The sequence below is a fragment of the Nyctibius grandis genome, chromosome 25 (assembly GCF_013368605.1).
Source record: "Nyctibius grandis isolate bNycGra1 chromosome 25, bNycGra1.pri, whole genome shotgun sequence".
NCBI lineage: Eukaryota > Metazoa > Chordata > Aves > Nyctibiiformes > Nyctibiidae > Nyctibius > Nyctibius grandis.
The window spans coordinates 5,507,223-5,532,024 of record NC_090682.1 but is presented as its reverse complement, the minus strand read 5'-3'; the positions used below and the strand labels follow the sequence as shown (position 1 = coordinate 5,532,024).

Below are 24,802 nucleotides of genomic sequence, written 5' to 3'. Positions count from 1 at the left end.
GTAAGGCAGCCTGGCAAAAGCATTGCAGCGAGCGAAAATATATTTACACGTAGAAACTGTTGCAAAGCTTCCTACCAGTTCAATTAGATTCCATCTCTTCTTTCTTGACTTCTGATGCTTCATACTGCTCCAACTTCAGAGAGCAGTTGCAAATCAAGATCCAGTGCCTATTAAGGAACAGCATATGGCTGTTCTGTGGTCCTTGAATTGTATGAGACCAGGTAGAACACAGCGGGCACTTGAGCACTGGCGCACACGCGCTGCTGTTCCTTTTATTTGAATGGAATTTGGGCATGTGGACCTTGGTGCGTTTGCAGCTCATGACTTAAACAAAAATATAATTGAAACTTGGTCTGAGGCAGGCTTCATAGTTTATTAAGAGAACCCTGGTAGCTGGAAACTATTAAATCCACGTACTTCCTTTACAAGGATATTTTAATCGTCATTATTTCTCAAAATGCTTTTCTTTTTAAATGATCATATTTCTTTTGCTTTATGAGGAATTGTAGACTGAAGCCAAAAGTAATTTTGCTGTGGTTTGTCTGTAATGCTCAGACCTGGTACACACTTGAAGAGTGGAAAAGCAGCTGTGCTAGCATTATTTTTATTTCTGGAGGTCAGCTTGGGGGAACCGAAATATGTTCTGCAGACTTTGGTTTTTTTTTCTTTTTTTTTTTTTTGGTTACTCTGCTTACACCGGAAACTCTGAATAGGTATATTTGTCAGCTTTTACAGTAAATTTCTTCTTTCCCATCCCCCAAACTTGGAGTCAGAAACTGCCATCCTTCCCCACCCTAATTGTGCAAGGAGGCCCTTTGAAATCGGCGTGGTTACGCAGGGATAAGATACTACCCAAGAGTTCTGCCTCTCATGCAATCTATAGCAGAGCTCATATTTGCTTTGTCGGAGTTGATGTTTTCATCAGCATAAAGAACAGCAGCAATGTCTGACTCTGAAGAGCTTTTCAGTAAAGTACAAATAATTAATTTCCATCTCTTATAAGACCAAGAAAGCGCCTTTGTGATGGTCTTTATTTCAGATCTCCTGTCTAGTATTCAGCTCCTTTTCAAAGTTCTCAGTATAGCTCGTATCACAGCACTTTTTAGCACTGTCTATTGTTTGCACTCAGGTAAATTAATACCAATTAAATTTTAAAAGCAAAATGTGAACTGTATTAAAAGCCCTTGTGGATGCTTGTATGCAGAATTAAAGTGACCTTAATTCTCTTTGTTAACTGCATTTCCAAAGCCACAGGATTCATGAGAATGCAAGTACACCCAATTTAAAATCCCACGAAGAATGTCCGCAGAAAGCAAAGGTAGATCAGGCAAAGGCTGAAAAATCATCTTTTCTTCAGCTATTATTTTAAAGCAAAGTATGCATAAAGGTAACGAAGACAACAGTTCAAGACATAAGTGTAGTGTCTGGTACCAAAAGTATTTATAATGGCCAATCAAGATTTCATGATTAAATGGTATGTAGTGAGTCAGAAAGAGTTAATGGTGGAGCAAAGCTGAAGGGAAAGAAGTATTTCATTTTTTAAAAAGAAATTAAAGCAGCAATGTTTCCTCTGTCACTTATTTTTTGAGGTTGACTTACAGTGTCTGTATTTAGACTCAGTTTTTCTCCCCCCAGAAAGGTATAACAAGCAGGCTGCCATGGGGATTTTGGCTCTGTGGAAATAGCAGGAAAGGAAAATAAATGTTGCCTGCATTTTTTTTTCCTCAGCTTCTGCTCCAGAACAGCAGCCGCAGCCTCGCCCCTATCAAGGTGTCCGTGTCAAAGAGCCAGTGAAGGAGCTATTGAAAAGGAAACGGGGAAATCTTCATAATGCCAGTGCAACGGCAGCTACAACGGTATGAGAAAAAACAAACACAGGCAGAAAACTCTTCCTCAGTAGCTAAATGATTGACCAGCCCTGGCACCAGCTGGCAATACTTTGGCAATGAAAGAAATCTTTGCATTTCTATAGAATTTTGAAGGCAATGCAGCCTCATGTTACCTGGAGATACCATTAAATATATCTTTACTTTAGGTGGAGTGCCTTTAGGGTGCTGAGCACCTTCAATCACCATTGACTTAATGGGTGAAAGTGCTTTGCACTTGGCAGGATCTAACTCATAGGAGCACAAAGAGGCTTGGAAGTTAAGCAGCTTGTTCAAGACCACAAAAAGAGATCAGCCAGAGCCATCCTTGGCTATCTGCTTCTTAGTTTCAGCCTACCTCTGTCTGTCCTCCCAGGAGAAAGTAGATTGACTGGCTTCTCTCTGAAGATGAATTCCCTCTGCAACACAAAGTTTAAATATTGTTTAAGTCGCCCTTGAGCTGAAGGGACACGTGGACTTTGGCTAGGCCCATGAACAGGGCTGGGGTTATGTGTGCTGGCTGCCAGGCTCTGTTCTTCTGGCCCTTCTGTAGAGGCAGGTGGGAACATTGAGGCACTGACATGAAAGTAGTAGCTGATAATCAGCTGATAATAGTTAATATGCTCTGTCCATCAGTGCTTCTCAGAGGGGATTGAATTTAATGCTTATGGTCTTAATCCCTGGATATTTTTATTCTTTTTTTTTTTTCTAGGTTGTTTTGCCCCATCAGCCGCTACCTTCCTATTCACCAATGGGTAATGTTTCCCTGACTTTCTAAGTGTTTGTCAGCCCTGCTGCAGGGAAGGCTATGCTGAACTGGGCTTTAATCCTCTCCTTGTGTTTTAGGCCAGCCTTGCATTGATATGGATGTTGCTGCCTCTGCATTGCCTGTCACAGATGAAGGAGCACTCTGTCCTGGCTGGATCTCGCAGCCCTCTCCCACATCCTTACAGCCTTTGACTCAGTGGACCACTTACCCTGACTATGTGTCCCACGAAGCAGTCAGCTGTCCATACACAGCAGATATGTATGTTCAGCCTATGTGTCCCAGTTACACACTGGTTGGACCTTCATCTGTTCTGACTTATGCTTCTCAACCGCTGATCACCAATTTTGCAGTAAGTCAAAAATACCTAGGTATAAATGAGAGCACATGCCCCACCTTCTAGCAAGAGCCATGGGGAGTGCTGGATGTAATTAGTATAATTTATTTGATTACTATAATGTTGTGTGTCTTTGCATCCGTGCCACATAGTTGTTCCAGCACTAGCCCTGTCTTCACTGTGCTGGACATTAGTATGGTTTGAGTGGGACAAAAAGTTGTGGTTGTGCTGAAATCAGGCATACTTCACTGCCACTTCCCCAGCTCTCTGCACTCCTCCAGACTTTCCACATTATTAACACATACACTGTTCTTTGCTGTTGTCCTGGGAAATGAGTCATCTCTCATCAAGTCAGCAGCAGGGCTGCCATTGCCCTGAGTTTATTCAAGGCTATGAACAGTTATTCACAGTAGGAGAATACGGTTTGCAGTTCAAGGGTAACAATGAGGAATGTTACATGTACTGTTGCCATCACTTCCAACTTGAGGAGTTGTTCTTCAGCTTGGATTTGGAATACTTGAGGAAGCAGGATTAAAGTAGTTCACTGAGTGGATGCACATTATAGTCAATAAATGCTGTTGTCTGGACAAGTACTTAGGACACACTCCCACCAGTGATGTGAGCAGCATCCAGGGGATTCTTCACTATTTAATTCCAAACTTCAAAAAAAAAGAAAGTAGCAAATGGGATTCCAGGAAACACATCCACCAGGTGAAGCAGGAAGAATGACTTAGCAATAAATTTCTCAGAAATTGCTATTTAAAGATGGAAGAGCAAGGCCAAAATAGCATGTAAACATAGCAGAATATTTGATTTCAGGCTGGACAAAATCTGGCTGATCCAAGATTATTTGTTCTTCCTTAGAGGAGAAGGGCAGAGAATTCAGTTTCTGTTGAACCCAAGCAGCTTCTTTTCCTTTGAATGTTTCAGTTCAGCTGCTGAAATTGACACACCAAATCAGCTGATGCTTGTGCCTGCGTCCTGTGGCCTTTGCTGGTGCGGAAGGGCTAGTGTTTCAAATGTGCTTCTTCCCTGGCTGACAGGGGCTGGTCAGGATGGACTGTCGCAAGGGCCAGAGTAAGCTGCCTTCAACCTTGTGGCAGCAAAGTTGTGCCCAGGCATTCAACTTGCAGGAGAGACTGTCAGAGAAGGCAGTTTTCAGCACAGGGTGTAACTGTCTCATGGGCTTACAGTGAGGGTAGGAGTGGGAACAGAAAGCTAGAGGGGACTTGACATGAGTGTGAACTACTGGCAGCAAGCACCTGAGACACCCACAGCCACCACTCTCATGGGAGCCAGCGTGGGAAAACTGTCGCACTCTGTATAACGCCTTACCCAGAGAGACAGGAAAAGGGATGTTAAAAATGAGACTGAGCATCCTTAGTCTGTTGTTTTGTGTCCTTCCCCTACCCCACCTGGCCAATTGTTTTATTTTGTTTTATTTTTTTCCTATTTTAACAGCCCCGAAGCACCACCCCCGCTGTAGTGCCTCAGCTCGAGGTGACGGATCAGCAGCCATCTCTCACGTACTTCCCATGGGCTCAGCCCCTCTCTGCACTGCCAGCCTCCACTTTGCAGTACCAGCCAGCTTCTTCCACGCTCTCCGGGCCGCAGTTTGTGCCCTTGCCGATCTCCATTCCTGAACCAGCCACCCAGGAGCTGGAGGATGCCAGACGAGTCATCGGCACGCTGCCCATTGAGAAGCTGCTTCTAGAAGACGAAGACAATGATACGTATGTTTTAAACCATGCTCTCTCTGTTGAAGGGCTTTAGGTTGCACATCTGGGGCCTGATCCTCACCTACTCAATACTCCACCTGGCACCACAGTGAGTTTTGAGTGCAGAGGAAATGCAGGCTGGGGAGTGGGGTGGGAACTTTACTTGCAATTTTGGTGTCTACCTCTAGCACACCATGACTTGTGTTTTGTGTGAAACTTGCTTTGTCCTGGGGCTCAGCACAAGATTTCTCTGCTCTTACAGCTCCTGCTACCTCTCCCAGGCAGGCTTTTGATACTGCATAGTTCTTGTGCTCAGCATCAGCACGAGGTGACTTTCATCCTCAGACACAGGGTAGGGTCTCAAATTGACATACTATAGTGTAGACGTGGCCAGCTGTAGCATTTGGTGAGGATACGCTTGCCTCTGATTTGGAGTCATGCTCTTTCAGCTGCAGAATGTTTTTGGACTCTAAAATATCCAGCTTCGAGATGGGGGGCTGATTTTGTGACTAGCTGGTAATGCTGCATATTCTACCAATGGACAGATCCTGGTCCCACTGAAGTCACCAGGAGTTATGCCTGAGTCAGGATTGCAAGACATGGCCCTGTATCAGGAGATCATTGAGAAGACAGGGTCTTCCAAAATCTGGACTTCATGGCATTGCTGTTAGCTGGCAATACTTTCATTTGTACTGTAGCATTTGAGTGTGAAGTCAGCGATGTCGTGCTGAGCCAGGGAACCTTAGTGACCTCTCTCGTGCCTTACTGCTATGGAAAGTTTCTCTGTGCTGTAGTCTCCCAGGCCCACAGGTGCACGCATTTTCTTTATAGCTTTCTGATTTTCTTTACTGGAGAATGAGTAGCTTTACTTTTTCCTCTGTTGCAACTGTAAATATTATTGTTGATGTTTAGGAGCGCCATGCCACAGGCAAATATATTTGCAGGACATATATCCCCTTCTAACTCTGTTTATTGTTTTCTTAATAAACAAGGGAGTTTTGGCTGGTGAACACAATTTCTCTGGGTTTTTCTGCTTTCTAAAGCCCAGGATCCTTAGGTGATTTTATTATTTGTAAGACTAAGTGCCAAATAATTTATTACCTGGTGTCCAGCATTCCAGTTGCCACCCAGGCAATATTTCAAGTGACCTTATGGTTTATGCCTGAGTGAGGTTTGCAAGCCCAGGTTGAAAGTCTTGAGGACTTTCAAAGCATATTTTGTTATTTAATATCGACTAATCTGGAAGATATAAGCAATAGTTCATGTAAGTGATCATAAAGTTGCTTGAAAATAGCAGTAGTTCAGGTGCCTTGAAATTAGTGGCTTACATTTGCAGAAAAACCCAGCAAAGAAATTAATTAGAAGGAGCTTAGTTCACCACTGCTTACTCCAGTTTTGTAAGTACAAAGACATTCAGTAGGTAAAACTGGATAATGCAGTTGTGAATCAAGCCCGTGGTTGCTAAGATTGGTTTTAAATATTTTTCACTCCAATGTATGTAAATTCTGTATGTGAATATAAAACAATGATGAACTGTTTCAGAATTTCTTTCTGGGTTGTTCTGGTTAGAAAAAGACAAAACCTTTTTCAATAAAGATCTACAGTAACTTTCATATGCCTAGAGTGTTTTATTTCCTATCCAAAAGGGTAACCCAGCATTGGTTTAGCAATCAATTAGTTCAATAACATATGTACAGGCTAGAACCACAGACTAGCTCTGCTAATTTTGCACATTAAGGCAGACTGAGGAGGAACTCCATGATCCAAATATGGCCTGGAGGCACTGTTTACTCAAGCAGTCTTTACTCACAGAAGCACTCCTGCAGTTCAGGTGTTAGTTCAATCATTATTATCCTCTATTGGCATCCCTGGGGATGTGTGCGTATGCAGCCACAGCTAATGCTGAGCTTGACTGAAAAATCAGACATGCCATAAAGTTGCATTTCTACTTCCTGAAATGGCAAGGTACAAAATTACCTGAGGAAAGAAAGGACTGCCTACCACCCTTTGACTAAAAAGTATCAAATGTTTCTGTCTGGAGTGAAACAAACCCAAGGGCTGGTAGGACTGCCTGTAGGGTGGTCTCCACCTGTGCAAAGGGGAATTGCAAAGCTACCTGTGCAATCCTGGCGCCCTTGCAAATGGGACCTGGGGGAATGGAAGTGGCAAGTAGCTCTGTGTAATTCTCTCCAGCTCCAGCCATACAGCCAGGCAACCAAAGTGAGGAAGTGAAGTGTTTTCCCCATCATTAAGGGCCGTGTCACCAGCAAGCCCATAACTGCTATGGGTTGTGACAACCCTTTGTCTTGTGCACAAGATAAGGACTCGGTCCCTCTTACCAGTAATTTTCATAAAGAAGCAGAGCTTAACAGGCTGCTTACAAATGTACTATTCAGGAGAGGTTGGTTGTTACCCTGGATGGTGAGATCACCAATGTATACAAGGCCGTATCACCCCAACAAGTGATACATACATACTATATGGTGCACTGGGCCCCAGCACTAGGCTTTGTGGAGGACTTGGGTACCTCCCAGCACAAGGGTGAATATGCCCTGAAAGAAAGTGCTGAAGTGGAAAGGAAACAACATGTCAAAGCTCAGGAGTGCTGAGGGCTCTTGAAAGCTGCAGTTATTTTGAGGTAGGAAGCCCTTTCCATGGGAGTGGGTGCTTTCAAGGTCAAGCCCTTTGGGGCTTATGGCATAGTTTTGTGGAACAGTGGGTATAAAACCCCCAAAGTGGCTATGCCACCCTGTAAAACTGTTTGTTCCAAGGGTGGTTCATGGCCAAGCAGTGATCAGTGTCTTTATTTACTGTCTTAGAATTCTACATATTTATGCAGCTAAAGGTATGAGGGCGTACACGTTGGCAGCTGCAGAGCGCATGAAATTGCTGCGAAGACTTGATGCCAAGGAACACAGAGGAAAGGTAATATAGACCACTTTCTCCTGCAAACAGCGGTGTTTGGGATGGGCGTGGGCTTTGTATGACTCGGAACAACTGATGCCCTGAAAAATCCAGCTCTGTCTCTCTGTTACTGCAAAGGAAGCCTTGGGCACTGATATGCCTTGCTTTGGTGCCCTGGCACGATTCTAAAATTAGGTGGGATGAGAATGAGCTTTTTCCTTTTTCAGTCCACGGCTCATAGAGTGATCTAAGACAACAATGGCCCAGGAAAATATGTGTACGTTGGCAGTAGTCTCTGAGGCCAGAGGTTTTATGAACAACAGATTTATGCTAGGAGTGCTGCAGCTGACATAAACAGTGTTTCAAAAATGCTGGACTTGGGTTGTCATCCATGTTAGGGCTGAAGAACACTGGAGGGAGTTCAACAGGACCTGGGAAATGCCCCCAATCTTGTGATGCCTTGGGTCCGAATACGTGGGATTCAAAATCTGCCTGTGAGCTCTCTTTGGTTTATGCACCACAATCCATGGGATTCTAGATACCATTGAGCCCAGACTGCCTTTCCCCATTCCTTGTTTTATGATAGCGTCTACTTCTAGACTCTCACATTTTATCTGCTGTGCTGCTATTTTCAGACCCCTCTCCTGGTGGCCGTCACTGCCAGGCAGCCAGCTATTGTCTATGATTTGATCCAGACAGGAGCAGATGTCAATGCTGTAGACCACAAAGGGCAGTCAGCTTTACATCTTGCTGCAACATATGGGTATGCCCAAGTTCTTCAGGTAGGAGAAGCTTTTATGGTTTTAATTGCTAGTGTTATAAACCTACAATAAAGTCTCAATATTGGTATCTTTAAATAACTGTCTCAGAGGTCAAGATGTTAGTAAGCAATGAAGACTGACCAAAGTCTCCTTTTCCATTGCGTTAGGAATCAACTTCCCAGGCTATTCCTGTTTTAGGACTGTGTTTGCAGCCTTCTGCTACAGAGGAAATGGCTTTAGCATATCTGTGGGGGAAAATAAATTCTTTCTGCAGATCATAGATCTAAATCTGCTGATGCAGGCCAGGCAGAGTGGGCTTGCTCTGGCTTGAGCCCCCAGTGTTGTACTGATGCCTGTGTTGGAGGGGTTCCCTAGAGGCTGCAGGCAGCTGTGGGGTGTGAGGAGAGGGAGAAATAATGCCAGTGTGAAACCCCTTCCCTGATGTCAGCGTCATACAGATGGGAGTAACGAATTGTGTCCAGACTCAAGCCAGCTGAAAAGAGAGCAGATGTGACCCCGCGGACAGAGCCAGCACAGGCACAGCCTTCAAAATGAGACACAGTTTTCAGATTTTATGCAAAACCAAGATCCACCGAGAAGATTTTTCCAGGGCGTGAGAGAAACTGGACACTCCTGTATGATCCGGATCTACTAGAGCTTTTATGACTTATATGACCAGATCTTCGCTTCCCTATTGCTTCACAGATCTTTCCGTAGACAGGGTCTACATCTAAGTTGTGTGCCAGCCAGACTCTAACAGCCCTGGAGAGCAAATTAGCACATTAGAAAAGGCACTGTGGGAATTTTTGGAAGGGATTACATAGCAGAGATAAGCATACTGGAATGAGTCCCTTAAATGCTTAACTATTGGCCATAAAACGGAACTAACAAAACGTGCCTGCCTTGGGGCATGTCAGGGCTGAGTATAAGCAGCTTCAATGCAGAGTTTCACTGCAGCAGTGTGGCTGCTGCTGAGTGTACCTGAGGGCAGGGCACAGGGTCCTCTGAGGAGGAGGGATGTGGCAGTGGAAGTGCCAGGGGATACCTGGCATGCCAGCAGTCCATCTCCAGTAGTCGTTAGCTCTGCCTTGCACACGCCCTGGGTTAAGTCATGAGCAGGCAGTTAATGTGTAACATTGCCAGTTCTTTGGAAAACAGGTGTTTCATTCAGAGGGGGAAAGTGTTTTACATCCACATGATTCCAACAAAGGCTCTCAGAGTGCATTGTGGTGGATTGTGTTTTGTTTTTTGTTTTGTTTTCTTTTTTCCCTTGACATAAGAAGTCAAAATGCACACAAGCTTGCTTCTTGGGGCGATCAAAGCCATGAAATGCTTTGCTGTTTGTTTATTTTAATTGTTTTTTCTAATGGATTAAATATCTAATCTCTTATCAACAGGCATCTTAGAGCTACTTGTCAATATTTGATCTGTGTATATCATAATATTGTTAGGAAAAGAGAGCACAACCCCTAACCGTTCTGGATAATCTTTCAGCAGAAGGATTCTGTCCTGCACCTTGTCTAACTTGACAAGCTTCTGGATGAGTAACTGCACTGCTAAAATTCTCAGCCAAGATGCTGTAATGTGAACAACTTGCTTTATTCAATCAAGAGCAAAAAATGCATTATCTGTAGTAATATAGACAAGGAGCTAGTTGGCTGCATCACACTGAGTCTATCATTTTCTTAAGTTAGGGAGTTTTAAAATTTTTACTCTCTGCTAAATCCAAGCAATGCTCGTCTGCAGACCACTATTTCATACCATTTATAGGCTCTGCATCCCCATTGCTGCAGCCATTGCAACAAGCTGTGGTTTCGACCTGTCCCAGTGCTGCCCATCTGCCGCACATTAAAAAGGAAAAGTAAATAAATCCAGTCTGAGAATTTCCAATGTTAGCAAACTTTTAGGTAATAAATTTTGGCTGTATATGTCAAGGAGAGATTTTCATTTATCCTTGCCAAGAATAACTCGGAATAAATATGAATTGGTGTTATTGGTGTGTTTGCTTAATCCAGGGTGAAAGCGAGGAGGCTAGCACTCGAGCTGGGGGCACTGACTTAATTTTACTGTTCTGAACTGAGAATCTAATAGAATGCTATACTTAGGTGGGGTTTAGGAAACTAGGGAACATGGTCATCTTGTGTAACCCTGAGTGTCCCTGTTAGGAAACAGATTCACAGCGCTGAAATCTAGTGTCAAGTAAGGGCTTAGTTTGTAGCTAAGTGATAATTATCTGATTGATTGTATTGAAGTTTTGTTAGTTTTAACTGATTTTGGCTTGGACAGTATTCTGCTGAACTAAAATTTTCCATTTCTCTGTTGCTTCTAGGTTATACTGTCACTAGGTTTCCCTCTTGATTTAGAAATGAAGGATTTTGAAGGTAAAACCCTTTGTACAAATATTTTATAGTGGTGGTAAAAAACAATGAAAAACTGTACTGGCTATTTCGTCGGTTGATGCCCACTGGTATTTGGTGGTGTGCTGGGAGGCCAAAGCGGCCTCAGAAACTGCCTGGGGGAGACTCGTTGCTGTGCACTCAAACGCCACAGAATTCAAAGGTGCTGATGATTCAGTGATGATTCAATGTGCAACTGGAATTGAGCACATGCTGGAGTGCCCCATAAAGTGTCTATACAGCCAGTGTGGTACCTTTGAAACCAGGGGAGGGTTTGTGCCTTAACAACACACGTGCAGAGATGCATGCGCTCTCCCCGCCAGCCCTCGCTTCCTCTCTGCACATCAATATCTTTGTTGGGGTTGTCGTTATCTTCCTCCTGTACTTGGTTGCCAGGCCATACCCCACTCCACTGTGCTGTTCTGGCCCACAACGCTCTGCTCCGGGAGCAGGATTGCCAGACACTGATGGAGGAGCAGCAGAAAGATCTTCAGCACCAAAGCGAAGAGCTGGAGTCCTGTATCCACCTCCTGGTGCAGACAGGAGCCTCCATCTACAGCCGGGTAAGGGATTGGCTCACTTATCCGTGTGCAATTTGCTTGTATGGGAACTCTCCCCTGCCCTGCCTGATGCTTGTGCTGTGCTCAAACTGTAGAATTGGAGAAGGAATGAACTGCTGACAGAAGGACCAAGCCTGTTCCCTTTCAAGTGACTGGTTGCAGAGTCAGTCGCTGCCTTTTGGAGTTAACTTTCTTGCAGCCCGAAGCAAACACTGGACAGTATGAGGGCCACTGAAGGGAAGGAGGTGCTCCGCATCAGCTGCAGAGCTGGCCTGGACTTTTCTCTGATGGGTTTATATAATATCTTTAGGTTGTTCTGCAGAACATTTCTTATTTTGTTTGGTTTTTCTGTTTTTAAATAGGATGTGAAAAGCAACAAGACAGTTCTTCATTATACAGTCCAGGATGGGAACATCTCCCTGCTCAGATACTTCTTGGAGCTGAATGCTTTCAAGTCCAAGGACTTTGTCAACAGCCAGGTGAGTCAGGCTGTGCGTGGACAGGATTTGTGTGCAAATCCACGTGCAGAGGAGATGCCGAGAGCAGTGCGAGCACTGTGCTGCGGTGGGAGACTTCATGCAGACAGAGGCATTAAGAGTTCTGTGGGGTCCTGCAGAAACCAGTTATTCTCTTCTCACACACTTTTTTTCTGGAGGGAAAGTTCAATCAGCTCTTTGAAGTGAGGCAGCATCCTTGCTGAGCATGCAGGAGCATAGGCACTGTGGCAAGTAGATCACTTCTGAGTCTAGGGGCTCAAGACCTGGCTTTAGGCACTCCTTTAGGCCTCCTTACTAAGCTGAAGTTTTGCTAACCTTGGTTCCTCAGTGCAGGGTTTCTGGAGGCACAGCTATTCCTAGGTCATACAAAGCAAGCCAGAAACCTTCCCAGTGCTGCTGTTGTGTCACCCATCCCCTTGCTGCCCTGTACTTCACCTCTGAGCAGATACCAAGCAGTGACACTATCTTGCAGATGTATCAGCTTCACCCATCCTCCTAAGCAAAAATCCTTACATTCCTGTGCCTTAGCTGAGACATCGCCCTTCACCATCAGCCAGAACTTTAGCTCTTGACTAGCTGCCCCCTCTCAGCAGGACTAAGTGGGTGATTCTGGGTCCTTCTGCATAAGGATACCCTCGAGCAGGAAAGGACAGAGGAAGGAGAGGACAAGGCTAGGGCTCCCTGTTTTGAGAGGGTCAGTGCATGAGCTTTTCATTTCAACGGTGTCAGTCTCTTAGCCTTGCTTGTACTCCCCAGAGCACCCACATGCTTGTGTCCATCAGAAAAGAGTGTTTTCTGTCAACTCAGTTGCTCATTTGGGTAGCAGATAGTGGGCAGCTCCACGTTTTTTTTTCCCCCTACAGATTTCTGTTGGACTGGAGGAAACATGTTTTGCTCTGTGTATGTAGGTAATAACACTGAGTTTTTGTCTTTCTGTTCAGTGAAGGCCCTTAACGCCGCCTTTTCATTACATTCTTTCTGTATCTTTTTAAGACTCATTAGGCAGGTGCTAGCTTGTCTGTGGGAGTCTGCTGTTGTCGCTTGATCACAATCCTCTGAGAGCTTCCTACTGTGATAGGATCACTTGGAGTCTTCAGTCTTGTCGGTGAGCTGTCTGAGACAGTGAGAAATGTGATGGCAAGGTTATGTGATACTCATCCTGGCATTTTAGCTCTTCTAAGTATGAAGACAAGAAAATAGGGATGCTGGAATCCATGTTTTGGCTTTCCTGGCTCACCCACTGCTTGCTGTGGTTGTCTCATTCCAAATCCATTTCCTTGTGGATTTCACAATGAGAAAAGCATTGAGGCCTTTGAGGTATTTTTCATCTGATGGATTCCTAAAGGCCATATATTGGTGCTCTGGACCATTGTCTCACATAAGCCCTATTAAAGTCAATGAGAGGCTTCAAGATCAGGCTTTGTCAGATTGCCTTGTTTTTTTAGCCCCATGCCTGGATTTGGAAGCTATCAAGTGCTCCTGCCACAGAGATGCAGCAAAGAAATGCAGATGTTTCCATTTTAACAAGAAGTCCTATAAAGAGCTTGTAACTATCCCTGACTCTATGAGATGATAAAATTGACAAGGATCTGCTTGTTCAGGGCTTGTAAAAAAGTGCCTTGTCTGAGAATAGCTGTTAAGATTTTGCTGATTTGTTTTGTGCTTCAATTTCCCTTATGTCTCAGTGGTAAATAGGACCTGAAAATCATACGTATTCCTTTTAACAACTGGAATAGTAATGCACGTTGCAAGTTGTGTCCAACCATTCCAGGTTCATGGCAAACGTATGATCGTTTCTGAGAGAAAAAAATATACAGCTGCCTAAATGAGACTTCTTGCAGACTAAAAATACCTTGCCTTATGCATTTGCTTATTAGCTTTTTCTCATTTAAAACCGTTACCAGTCATACCTGACTAGGCAGGGGCACAGATTCCTACACGGTCTGGTGATGGCAGAGCTTTTCTGCAACGGATCGCAGTGTGCTCCGTCCTGCGCCCCCGCGTGGCTTCACAGCAAATAGTGTCTGGCCTTTCTGTACTGATCCTGTTACTGAAGCTTGTGAAGCTTCTTCAGCTCTCATTTCACAAGTCTCCATTTCTAGGACAATTCTGAGTAGGCGGCACAGCTTATCAGGAGGTTGCTCTTTTTTATTGTTTGCTTTCCTTCTTTTTCTTTTTCTTCCACTGCATTAGGCACATGGCAACACAGCTTTGCATATGGCAGCTGCATTGCCTCGTGACAAGAACCAGAAAGAAATTGTCCAGTTGCTCCTTGACCATGGGGCAGACCCGAGCATCCGAAACTTAGACAATGATCAACCAATCCACATGGCTCCTGCTGGAAAAGCTGGGGATCAGGTACATGATCGTCATTGCTGCTGCTTCCTAACACATCTGTGCACACCACAGCTGTCTGTCCTCACCAGGGGAACAGCGAGGACAAGCCATATGACATGGGTCTGACGTTGCAGTGGCGTAGGCTTGGGGGTTCCCCACTTAAGTAAACCCGTAACCAAGGAGCACAAAGCAGGCATTAGCTGGTACTGCAAATACATCTGGGGAGGTATCAATGTGTAGTCTCTGATACGTTTATATGTGTATTCAGTTACACGTATACAGGTATATAAGCATGTGTATGTATGTATTGGGGTGTCTGCCTGCACAATTTCACATGGTACGTTATGAACTTCTCCGTTTTTTGGCAGGTTAGACATTTGCTGAAGAAAGGGAAAGTTGCATCTCTCTTCATTTCCTGTCGCCGAAATGCCAGATCCTAGGTTGCCTGCAATTTCTGGAATGGCTTCAACTTCAGCTTGTTGATTGCACAAGGCCTCTTAGAAAGACTGTGAGGATGGTTAACCAAAACATCCCTGCTCCTAGAGTTTTTAAACCAGGGTGGGATGACAGTGTTTCTCAACCTGTGGACCATGAGTAGCATGTAAGATATCTGAAGATGAGCTTTCAAATGGTTGAAAACTTTATTTTGTTAACAAGGAATACTAATAAACCTCAAGCATTGCTTGCAAGCAAGAAGGCAAGCAAAGCAAATGGCTCTTACATAATAAGCAAATGTTCGAAGTACAGCCAACCTTTGATTTGATGGCAACTGAAACCCATGGTGGTGACGGAACACAAGATGGTATTTTGGCTATAAAATGTTGAGAAATACTGCTCTAAGATATGCTCGAACTGTGCCTCTTCTTAGGTCCAGCACAGAGGCACTGGATGAAACGCTGAAGCCTTTGTGCTGTGCAATTACCTCCGTTGTTCCTGCTAGCCTGGGAATGCAGGAACCTGAGTGGAGGGGAAAGACTGAATGGAAGAGGTCAGGTTAGCCTGAGGAGTCATCCACGGCTGTATTTCACCTGAGTGAATGGACATCCGAACTCAAGAGCTCCAAGTTAGGGTTCCTGCAAGCTGCTACTATCCCATTTCTTAGCACTTTGTGGAAGAAAGCTGAAGCAGCTGTGCATTGACACAGTCCCTCACCGCACCTCAAGAAAAGAAAACAGATGCTTGTAATAGCAAGAACATGGGGCAGGTTCTCAGCAGTGCAGCTTCCTGTGGGTACTGAGTGCTTCCCAGTGAAGCGATTCCTCTTTGAGACATCTGATCCAATGCAAGTCTCCAGCTCTGATGGCAAAGAATAGCTCTGAAAGCACCTCAGAGTGGGGAGCTGAACCTACACCTACCTGTGTAGGAGGCAGAGGCTTCCTTTGGGTCTTCAAGAGCTTTTAGGCATGGGCAGAGTAGAAAAGCTTTGAGCCGTGTGGGCCTGCACACAGCAGGGTCAGAGTGCAATGTGGTAAGTGCTCCCCTATTCCCATTCTTATTTAAGGGGGCATTTTAATAGATGATTCTTACTCTTTCTGTGAAATGATTTGTGAATTGCTGTGCAATCAGCTGGCAGCAGTGTCTCTGTCAGGTCAACAGGATAGAAGGTAGATGCCTGAAGGGAGTGAAAGCCATGTTTCAACAACCCTTTCACAGAGGGTGTCTCACCTTCAGTACACATTCTGAATTATAGTTCGCTGATTTCTCAATGTTGCACAAGTTATTTTTTCTAACAGGACTGAACAATAAGATGAAGGGCAGATGTCTTAAATCACTGCAGTAACTTCCTTGATCACTCACTGACTAACTCAATGGAATGGGGTTTTCTAAAGCACTTGTCAGTCTCTCAGGCCTGGACTGTTTAAACAATTGTTTAGCAGACTTGAACAAAAGCTCTCAAGAAATGCAGAGATCTTCTCGACTTTCAGCCCTCCTCTCTGCCGTTTTGCTATTGCTTCTCACTACGTCATAGCTACAAACCTGCCAACATCCGCTGACAAAAAAGCAGACGTGTATTTGTATGTGTTTGCATAAATTTGCATGTATCTGGACACAGGCCAGCAAAAGCATGTGCTTTCTTACTTTGAAGGGATGTTATAACAAGCCCTGAATTCAGTGATAACTGCATTGGCGAGTTAGTACTCTGTGTCAAGACAAATGGTCAATAAAATACCTGTTTCTTGAACTTGCTAGCAACAAAACTGGAAAACTGTGACAAAGTGGCATGTGATGCTCGAGGGAAAATGGCAAAAAGCGTTTTGCTGTCTAGAAATGTCTATGAGACAAGAGGAGTCCTTTTGCAGCAAGTGAAAAAAATACATGAGCTGTTTTCTGGAGTGGCTTGTCTCTTTATTTTTTCATCTGCCTGCTGTTGGATGTTTATTCCAGAGTGATGCCATCAGTGACTCTTGGACTGTAAACATCACCATCTCCAGAGTACCAGGGAAAGTATCGGTCTGGGGAGGGATGGGTGTGGCTTCATTCAAAGCATCACCCTGGCAGCCCGTGTTACTCAGAGTTGATGATATTTGCAGGGGGAAGATCCCATGGCCGACCCAGGAAGGATTCGTTCTCTCTACAGGCACATCTGTGCTCAGCTTCGCAAAGCTCGCACATCAGAAGCCTGCTCTGAAGCCAGCCACAATCAACAAGCTGTTCATATTGTCTTTGGACTGGATCCACGAGACAGTTGGAGGCTGCTGCTTCCCCACGCATGTAAAGCACCTTTCCCTTTCAAGCCAGCTGGGTCCTGGCCTGTGTATCAAGAAAATCCCTTTTAAGGCTCAAAGGTGGCCTGAGTGTTAATGCTTCTATTCTGAGGTGAAATTCATTGATCTGAGCAGTATCTTAGTTCACAGTTAACCCCTCAATTTTTTATGACTCTTTCAGGGGAAATGTACCTTTTATAACCTTAGCAGCGCTGGCAGTGTGTGATACCCCTTTATTTGCACAGTTTATCTCTTCCTACCTGTGGCTTTGGATAAGTTGCTAATAACAAAGGCTTGTTATCACCAAACAAATGTTCTGAAGTGGCACCATAAAAAAGTTGCCAGTTGGTTGGCAAGGAAAACTTTTTGATCAAATACTCTGTGCAACTGCTAAAGAACCTGAAAATAAGAACCTTTTATTTTCTCTATAACTGCACGTTACTTCTGGAGTTATTCATGGCTTTTGTAAGAAAGGGGTGATCCTCACTTTTGTGTAAACACGTGTTTATATAGGCTGGCAGAACTTCACCTGGCAGGGACTGATGAAATGCCAGCATTTCCATAGTGCTGTGCCATCTCTGTTGGAGATGTGACCCAAGCTACCTTTACACCCCCGCCCCCGCTTTTTTTTTAGGGGAGGGGAATAAAGGAGGGAAAGAATATGTTCCTGATAGCCAGAAGGTACACAATCAACCTTTGAATAGTCCTCCTCTGTTGTTTTTTTTCCTTTCTTGTGTCAACAAGACATCATTGTGTCAACAGCCAGCAAGCTTTTACTTGCACTGTATATGTCACCTGGAGCTATTGACATGGAGTTGGGGAACGGTGTCTAAAGCATGTTTGCAGCCCATGGCATGGGGGATTGCAAAACAACTGGAGAAAGAGCTTCAGAGAAACAGGAAGAGGCTGCAAGGATGGAGGACAGAGCTACTTACTTAAGTAAGTGGGAGGGGGTTCAGTGATGGGCACAACTTCTCCACTGCACACCACAGTCTGCACAGAGCATCTCTTTGGAGATGCAGTGTAACCACTGATAGCTGTACAGATCTATGCCACGATATACTGATAACATATTAGATTTAGATATCTGCCTGATGTGGAGGTGAGGGATACGCTATTAGACTGTAACACTTTATTTTACTTCCATGCTGGTGCTGTTGTGTAGACTGGGATACTATTAACCGTGCTGGATTCAACCTCTGTGCAGGCCTGAGGGGCCATTCTGGCACATGATCCAGGGGCTAAGCCCTGAGTTTGCACAGAAAACAGCGTTTTCCCTTTTCTGCAAGAACCGCTAGAGAGTATCATCATGGCAGCCTGAGCAGAAGCAGTGGCTAAGAGCTGCTGATCCATCTCAGAGCAGGGTGCTGCACAGCTATCTCTCTGGATAGTGTGCTGGGTGCTGAGATACATAGAATTTTTATCTGCTGGAAAGGATAAGCGAGACCTTTCATGCTGCTGAGTATGTGCTCCTTGTGTAGGTTGCTGAGAGTGTCTTTGTCACCTTTGTGAGAACAGGGCCAGGATCCTGGATCAGTAGCCAAAAAGAAAAGCACTGACATTTAGCACATGAGGAACAAAGAGTCTTCAGCATGTGTACCAAATTATTTATTTGTATCAAAACCAGCTGGCTTAATGACATGTGTTTGGTAAAGCAGGTTAGGATTTCTTTAAAAAACAACAACAATAAAAACAAACAGAAAAACCAAACCACCACAACAGCAACACAACACCTTTGGCCATACAAGACAGGAGGACTCATGTAGTGACAGCATCATGTAAAAAATGTGTAAGTAGTGAAGAATAAACTGGACTGTGTTTAGGCAGCGCAACTTTGCATAGTTCATGGGCAATTAATCTGATTTGGATACAGTGGATGTGTAAAACCACAGTCCTCATTAGCTATAGCAGATGTCACAGTTCCTATCCCTTCCGAAGAAGTCATCGGCCATGGCCATGGGCGGTAGGTAGTCCATGCAGTCCGTGCTGGTGCAGGGGAAGTACTGCGGGACCCTGTTGTCCACGTGCTGGGAGGCACAAGCGGTGCAGCAGCAGGCAGGGGTGGTGTATGGGGAGGGGGTATGGCAGGACCACTCCTCTGCAGGGTAGCTACAGGTCTTGGTGTCCGGAGCAGAGGGTGGGCTGTGGGTCAGCGGGGTGAAAGGAGATAGCTGAGGAGGAGAGCAGCTATAGTTTAATGGGCTGGACAGATCAGCTGAACTGGGGGATCCGGCAGCCTGGAGTTTGAGGGGAAAAAAAAAAAAGAAAAACAAACCAGGACATTTCAGGGTGTCATTTGGGGAAATGCAGACAGCAGCCAGAATTCCCACACCGTTGCCTTTCTCAGGAGGGTCTGGCTACCCAGGGAGATGGTTTAGCCCTTGGAGGCCTGAACCCAAGAGGCAGTTCCTGTGACATTAGTGTTAATAAGGAGCTTCTTTGGCGAGTTAGACAACCACTAGCAGGAACTGGGCTATTCTTTGCAGAAAATCTACAGGATCTGTAGAAGGGACGTTACCTATTTTCAAGCCTCTCTCTAGGTTTGGCTGGGCCTCACTGTCCTCTGCTCCCAATGGGAAACTATGCAGAAGTCCCCACAAGCAGCCTGCATTGCTGCGGCTGTACCCCATGCCCCTAAAAGCAGCCACATTTCCAAATCAGCTTGCTGCTGTTCTGCCCCAGAATGTGACTCCCCTCCCCATCTTTCCTCTGAGCACACCTGTGGCTGCTCCCTGGGACACAAAGCTTACCAGGCCCTGGTTAAAGCAGCTTACTGGCTGGAAGGCATCTGAGGTGTAGTGCAAGGACGTCTGGAAGGCACTGAAGGCTGGGTCTAAGGGTGCATCTGCCTGAAGACAGGAATCTACCAGCTGCTCCAAATAGCTAGGGCTTTCTTCGCAGGAGAGGCAATTCGAAAACTGCCATGGTGGACAATAGTCGGGAACAGAAGAGACGGGTTCTGCATCAAAAGGTGCTAGGAGAGAAGGTAAACCAGACAGGAGCAGATTATTCAGTATCTGTCTTCACAAAGGGCAGGTGTTGCCCCAGGTCAGGTTTCAGTGTTCTCACATGTTCAGTACCCTTATGGATTTAGACAGGGGAAAAAGGTCCTCCAGGTTCAGGGTGAATTTTGTGGGGAAGCAGACACCGGGAGGAAGATACTCAAAAGCATGCAAATAACTTGGGAACTTAGTCCCCACGGAAAGCTCCAAAGCTGTATAAATACTGCTGGAAACTCTTCTGCCTCCAGCCATTTTGGACAGGGATCCAGCTGGAAACTTCCTCAGACTCTTGACCCTCTGGCCTCCCTTCAAATGTCAGCTGTTTACAGCCCTAGAAGCTTGCCATGCAGTGATTTATGCTTCACAGCTTGGCAGACGGCTTGCGCCTTTGCCTCACCCAGTCTCCAGATGCAGGTTAGCTACATCTGCAGGAAGAAGGGGATAACAGAAGAATAATTTGCCCTTTTATCCTCCAAACAGCCAGACAGGAGACAAACTTCTGAGCAGATGAAATGGAGCAAGTCAGTGATAACGCAGCATTGTGTCCGCGTAGCGTTACTGGTGAAAGTGTGAGTTCCTAGAAAGCTGTAGGGTCAGACTCTCACTGCACTGCAACACGCTTGCTGGGGGTATGAAATCTTGCAGCAGATCTGACTTTTCAGAATTAATATCTTTCCATGCTGTGTGCAAGTATAGTTAAAAGCAAAGCCCCCCTCTACAGGGAGGGGCACAGGTCTAAAGGCAATGGAACTGCACGTGGGTAGAGTCACTCAGTCATAACTGTTTGCGTGTTCAAGGTGGCAGTGTTTAGCTGGATGTGGGAAGGAAGTGACAAGCACTCAAAATACATAAACAGATGGAGACTTTCCAGCCTGAAAAATCTTTGGTATGTCTCACATTTCTGTATTAACATAAGCAAATTGATTCCCAAATATTGATGATTTAATAATTTCCATGTCCCTACAATGTATATATTCACACCTGCCCAACCTTTTAGGTCTCTGTGCTTTGGCTGCAGAATAATTGAAGGATCTGTGAGCCCAAAGTGCGATTCCCTCCACCCCTTTCCTTGGATTTTCACATACGGGAGGAAGAAACTCTGTGTTGCTGAAAACCTGACACTCCTCTCGCTCCTATGGATGTTGCCAGGAGAGTGAGAACAGCCAGCTCTGCTGGAGCTCAGCAAAGTGCTCCAGGGCGATCTGACTCTCTAACTCCAATCAGACCCACAGGCTGCAGCCTGCAGGAGGTGATGCCAGCAGTGTTATTCCCTAGGGGATGAGCATCCCTTCCTGAAGGGGATCTCGCTCCTTGCCATGGGAAAAATAAACTGCACAAAGGAGAGCATATGAGTGTGCTCCTAAACGGGGTAATATGTACCCTGCTGGCCTCACGGCATCCTCATCTGCATGTCATGGGCTCCTTTCAGGTGCTGATTGGCTGCATTGCTGGTTATCTGGTAGTGCTTGCCTCGACCAAGGGCTGGAAAGACTCTGGGCTGTGGGAAAAATTGGGAAGGGGATGGGAAGGGACATGTGCATGGGCTTTGTACCAACCTGGGTGAGGAGGAGACACAGACTCTGAAAACTGGATGCTGCTGCCACCCCAAGAAACCTGACCAAAGAGAAGGGAAGAAAAGGAATTGTAGACATTGGAACACAGGGAAGCATTTTTCTGCATGCTGAGGTAAGTCAGGATTTCGCTTCAACTTATTTATGTAAACCTTATTTACCTGTGACATGGAAAACTTCCCTAGTATTGACAGAACAAGATTAATGTGCATAATGTGATTTGTCCCTGTGCCTGTAACAGCACTGGAGGAGCACAACACCAGCCTGGTATAAAGCCCTTGATAGAGCACCTTGCTAGTGTGCTGCATTATTACTGTTAATTATTATTACTGTTAATTCAGCAGAGCTGTGGCTGCCTGTGAAACTAACAAGTGTTCATTTCTAGGACCATGAATTCCACAGTGGGCGGATCCCAAAAGAATTTGTAGTGACAAATATAATTGAGTAATTAACAAATTGTAGTGATCACTCTTGAAACATACTAAAGGCAATTGCAGGTATCCCCACGGCTAGGCATCAGACTGGGTCACCATGCTTGGTGTTGATGCCATTTGAGACTCAGCTCTGACATCGCTCCCTGCTCTAACACAGCTATGTGCCTCTATGAAAATGGACAGTCTCATTTTCTGAGGGATGCTGGAAGCTGAAGTGGACAGATCAATCTGTTCTAGGAAGCTGACCTGCCAGAGGGGAGAAATCCATCCCAAAAACAACTGGAGTTCTGACGCTTGTTGTTTGGGACCAGGATTTTACTCTGCAAATACAAATACTGTTCTTTTTCCTCAGTTTGGATTCATACAGGCTTCCACTTTCCTTTATTCACAATGCTCTCGAGTTAGTGGCTCATTTCTCTAGCAACAACTTTCTAGCACATCCCCCTGAATTGGCTTCATTAAATAGTGGCTATTCTGGGGTGAAAGTGCCCGCAGGACTACCCCTCTTCTCTTTGGCTGCAGATGTGTAACAAGGCAGACAGAGCCACACCAGCAGCAGAAGGTTTCAGGTTCAGCAGCGCACGGGGGCAGCTTATCCTGCCGGCCCTAACCTCCGGGGCCTCTCCAGGACAACGCGTACCTTTTGCAGATCACAGAGGTAACCTTCTGCACTGCCGCTTTTCACTTTTTCCTGTGTGGGCAAAACAAGCGCCGTGTAAACTCGCTGCGGGAAGCGAAAACCAGTTCCACGCAGCCCTGTGACGCCTGGCTGCGATGAAGAGGCTGCTTCCGTTAGGGCTGGAGGGGACGAGTGACCCAGCATTTCCAAAGCCCGGCAGTTTTGTGCACTGTTCACCCAGGCCTCTCTGCCTGTGCCTTGCAGGCTGATCAGCTTTTTTTGTGCAATCAGCTGCAAACAGGTACAGGAGGTGGGAGATGAAATCTGAAAACCATCCGAAGTTGTAATGTCATGAACCAGGAAGAAGTAATGATTTACCAACCTCTTTATGTAAATCCCTGGAGTGGCTGGAGCTAGAGAACTCCTACAAAGACTGGAAGAGTGTGAGAGAGAGAGAGTGAGTGCACACGTGTGTACACACACCGAGATCTCCATCCCCTCCTTTAGAAGGGATGGGGCTAGGAGCTGCCCAGGTGGTACTGAAAAATGTTGGAGACCTGAATTCAGGCAAGTACGCTTGAATGTTACACTAAGGACCCCTGATGGAGCAGGATGGAGCCCTGCTTAAGGGGTCTTTGCCCATGCCTTTTCTTCCTTTCTGCTAGCCAAAGTCTGGGGCTGTTGCTAAGTCCCAAATTCCCAAACCTTCTCTGCTGCCTGGGAGCTGCTGGAGGCACTGTACCTCTGGTGCCTTCGTTTCCTGCCTGATCTAACTAGACAAGAGAAAGCCCCCAGGGGTAGGGGGTGGCTGAAAGCAGCTTCCTGGGGGCTGAGACTTGTGGAGAAGGGGGAGATTAGGGGAGCTTTAGTGTGACAGGGCTTTGCACTGGTTGCTCCTCAGAGATACACAGGTTGGGTCAAAGACGTGCCCTGGGCATATGCCTCACCTGATGCTGCAAAAGTTCGGTGCATGCGTCAGCCTGGCCAGGCTACATTTTAAATGGAGGGGCAGTGACGATGGCCTGCCTTGCTCATCCAGCAAAATGATACTGGAGCAGCTGCGATAACTGTAAGTAGGACTGCAATTTGTCCATGTGAGCCTTCCATCCCAGAGTGAGTACCAGCTCTGCTTTCCCCTGCACTAAAGGCTCAGACTGTCACCTGTTCAGATCTGCAATTACCCTGGCTGAATGTTCCTCTCTCCCATCCTCACCAGCCTGTTACTCTTGGGTTTTGGGAGTCTCCTTGGCCCAGAGATTACAGTTTATGCAGAAAAGATTAAGAGAGAAGAGACAAAGCAGACACCAAAAGATTTTTACTTACTGCTGCACCGGTTGCTGCTTGTCTTGCTCTTCTCTGCTGCAGTAACTCCTTAACAGTAATCTTTACTCTAACCCCTTGGTACACCTTGGGCTTTCCTGAAAGAATTTGTGGAAGAACACTTTACAAGATGGGAGACTTTCAGAGCATATAGCAAATCCAGCATGTTTTCAGGCATGCTCTGTGTGGAGTCTACTTAGAGTTAACAGAGGATTAACAGGTTAAGTCACTTGTAATCACAGTTTATAGCCCTCTTTAACAGCTGCTATTCAAGCTTGTGACAATCAGACATTTATGAAGTAGTTGGTGTTGTTTATATTTAGTAATCATACATGTTTTATTCTTTACTATCTCCTTCTTCCCCCCCACCCTCCAGGTGTTCTAATACCAAGCTCCATCTGGTGCTACTGTTGAATTTATTTGAATTCCTATCATATTTGCTGCTCTTCGGACCTGAAAATAGATGTGGGAAGCACTTCATCCAGCAGAAGAAGACCAGGAATAAAAGAATGGAAATATGTGGGCAGTTATTAGGAGGGCTAAACAAAACACAAATACAATGACTGCTTTCATGAATCACTTCTTGCAAAGCCTACGTTACCTCTTTATTTTGCTCATTCTGTACAACTCCCATGTATTTCAAACAGGCATTTAGGCTGTCTTTAATTCATCCAAAACCAATCATCAATCATCAGTCACTACCTGATGAGGGATCTTTAGTACAGGAAATGGTAAAGAATTTACCTACACTTTCACTTGCTGTACTCATGCTAAAATACTTCAAGCCTCTGGCAGTTCTGTTTCTGTCCTAACTTTCTGCTGTTATTTTCATCCAGCAGCAGATCCTACGAACACTAGTGTTGTCTCATCCTGCAGTCAGCTGTTCCCCAGTGGAGGCAGCTTGTTGCAGGTTCCTTGTCCTATTGCTGCTGCGTGCAGCAAGACAACTGTGCTGGATTTGTGGGTTCCACCCACATATCCAAGAAATCCCACACTATAGGCACTGTCCT

At 45.4% G+C, this 24,802-nt stretch overlaps 3 protein-coding genes across 4 annotated transcripts in view; 2 read left to right on the top strand and 1 right to left on the bottom strand.

Moving 5' to 3' along the window:
* POU2AF1 (POU class 2 homeobox associating factor 1) overlaps positions 1 to 4,741 on the top strand; it is a 52,696-nt gene extending 47,955 nt beyond the window's left edge. For both annotated transcript variants that reach the window (XM_068418418.1, XM_068418419.1), the window contains exons 2-5: positions 1,729 to 1,856; positions 2,578 to 2,620; positions 2,712 to 2,983; positions 4,430 to 4,741. In XM_068418418.1, the coding sequence (XP_068274519.1) occupies positions 1,729 to 1,856; positions 2,578 to 2,620; positions 2,712 to 2,983; positions 4,430 to 4,741 (755 nt within the window). The remainder of the gene's footprint in view (positions 1 to 1,728; positions 1,857 to 2,577; positions 2,621 to 2,711; positions 2,984 to 4,429) is intronic.
* On the top strand, positions 4,673 to 14,581 carry LOC137673562 (NF-kappa-B inhibitor delta-like). Its single transcript, XM_068418420.1, has 8 exons — positions 4,673 to 4,701; positions 7,506 to 7,611; positions 8,226 to 8,372; positions 10,681 to 10,732; positions 11,144 to 11,310; positions 11,670 to 11,786; positions 13,998 to 14,162; positions 14,510 to 14,581. Exons 2-8 carry the CDS (start codon positions 7,534 to 7,536, stop codon positions 14,579 to 14,581), a joined length of 798 nt encoding a protein of 265 aa, XP_068274521.1. The 5' UTR covers positions 4,673 to 4,701; positions 7,506 to 7,533.
* Positions 14,582 to 18,744: 4,163 nt separating this feature from the next.
* On the bottom strand, positions 18,745 to 24,410 carry POU2AF3 (POU class 2 homeobox associating factor 3). The gene is made up of 5 exons (XM_068418147.1): positions 24,394 to 24,410; positions 23,796 to 23,913; positions 21,405 to 21,462; positions 19,597 to 19,820; positions 18,745 to 19,083 (listed from the first exon to the last, which is right to left on the bottom strand). The coding sequence occupies exons 1-5, from the start codon at positions 24,408 to 24,410 to the stop codon at positions 18,745 to 18,747; spliced, it is 756 nt and encodes a 251-aa protein (XP_068274248.1).
* Between the last annotated feature and the right edge of the window lie 392 nt (positions 24,411 to 24,802).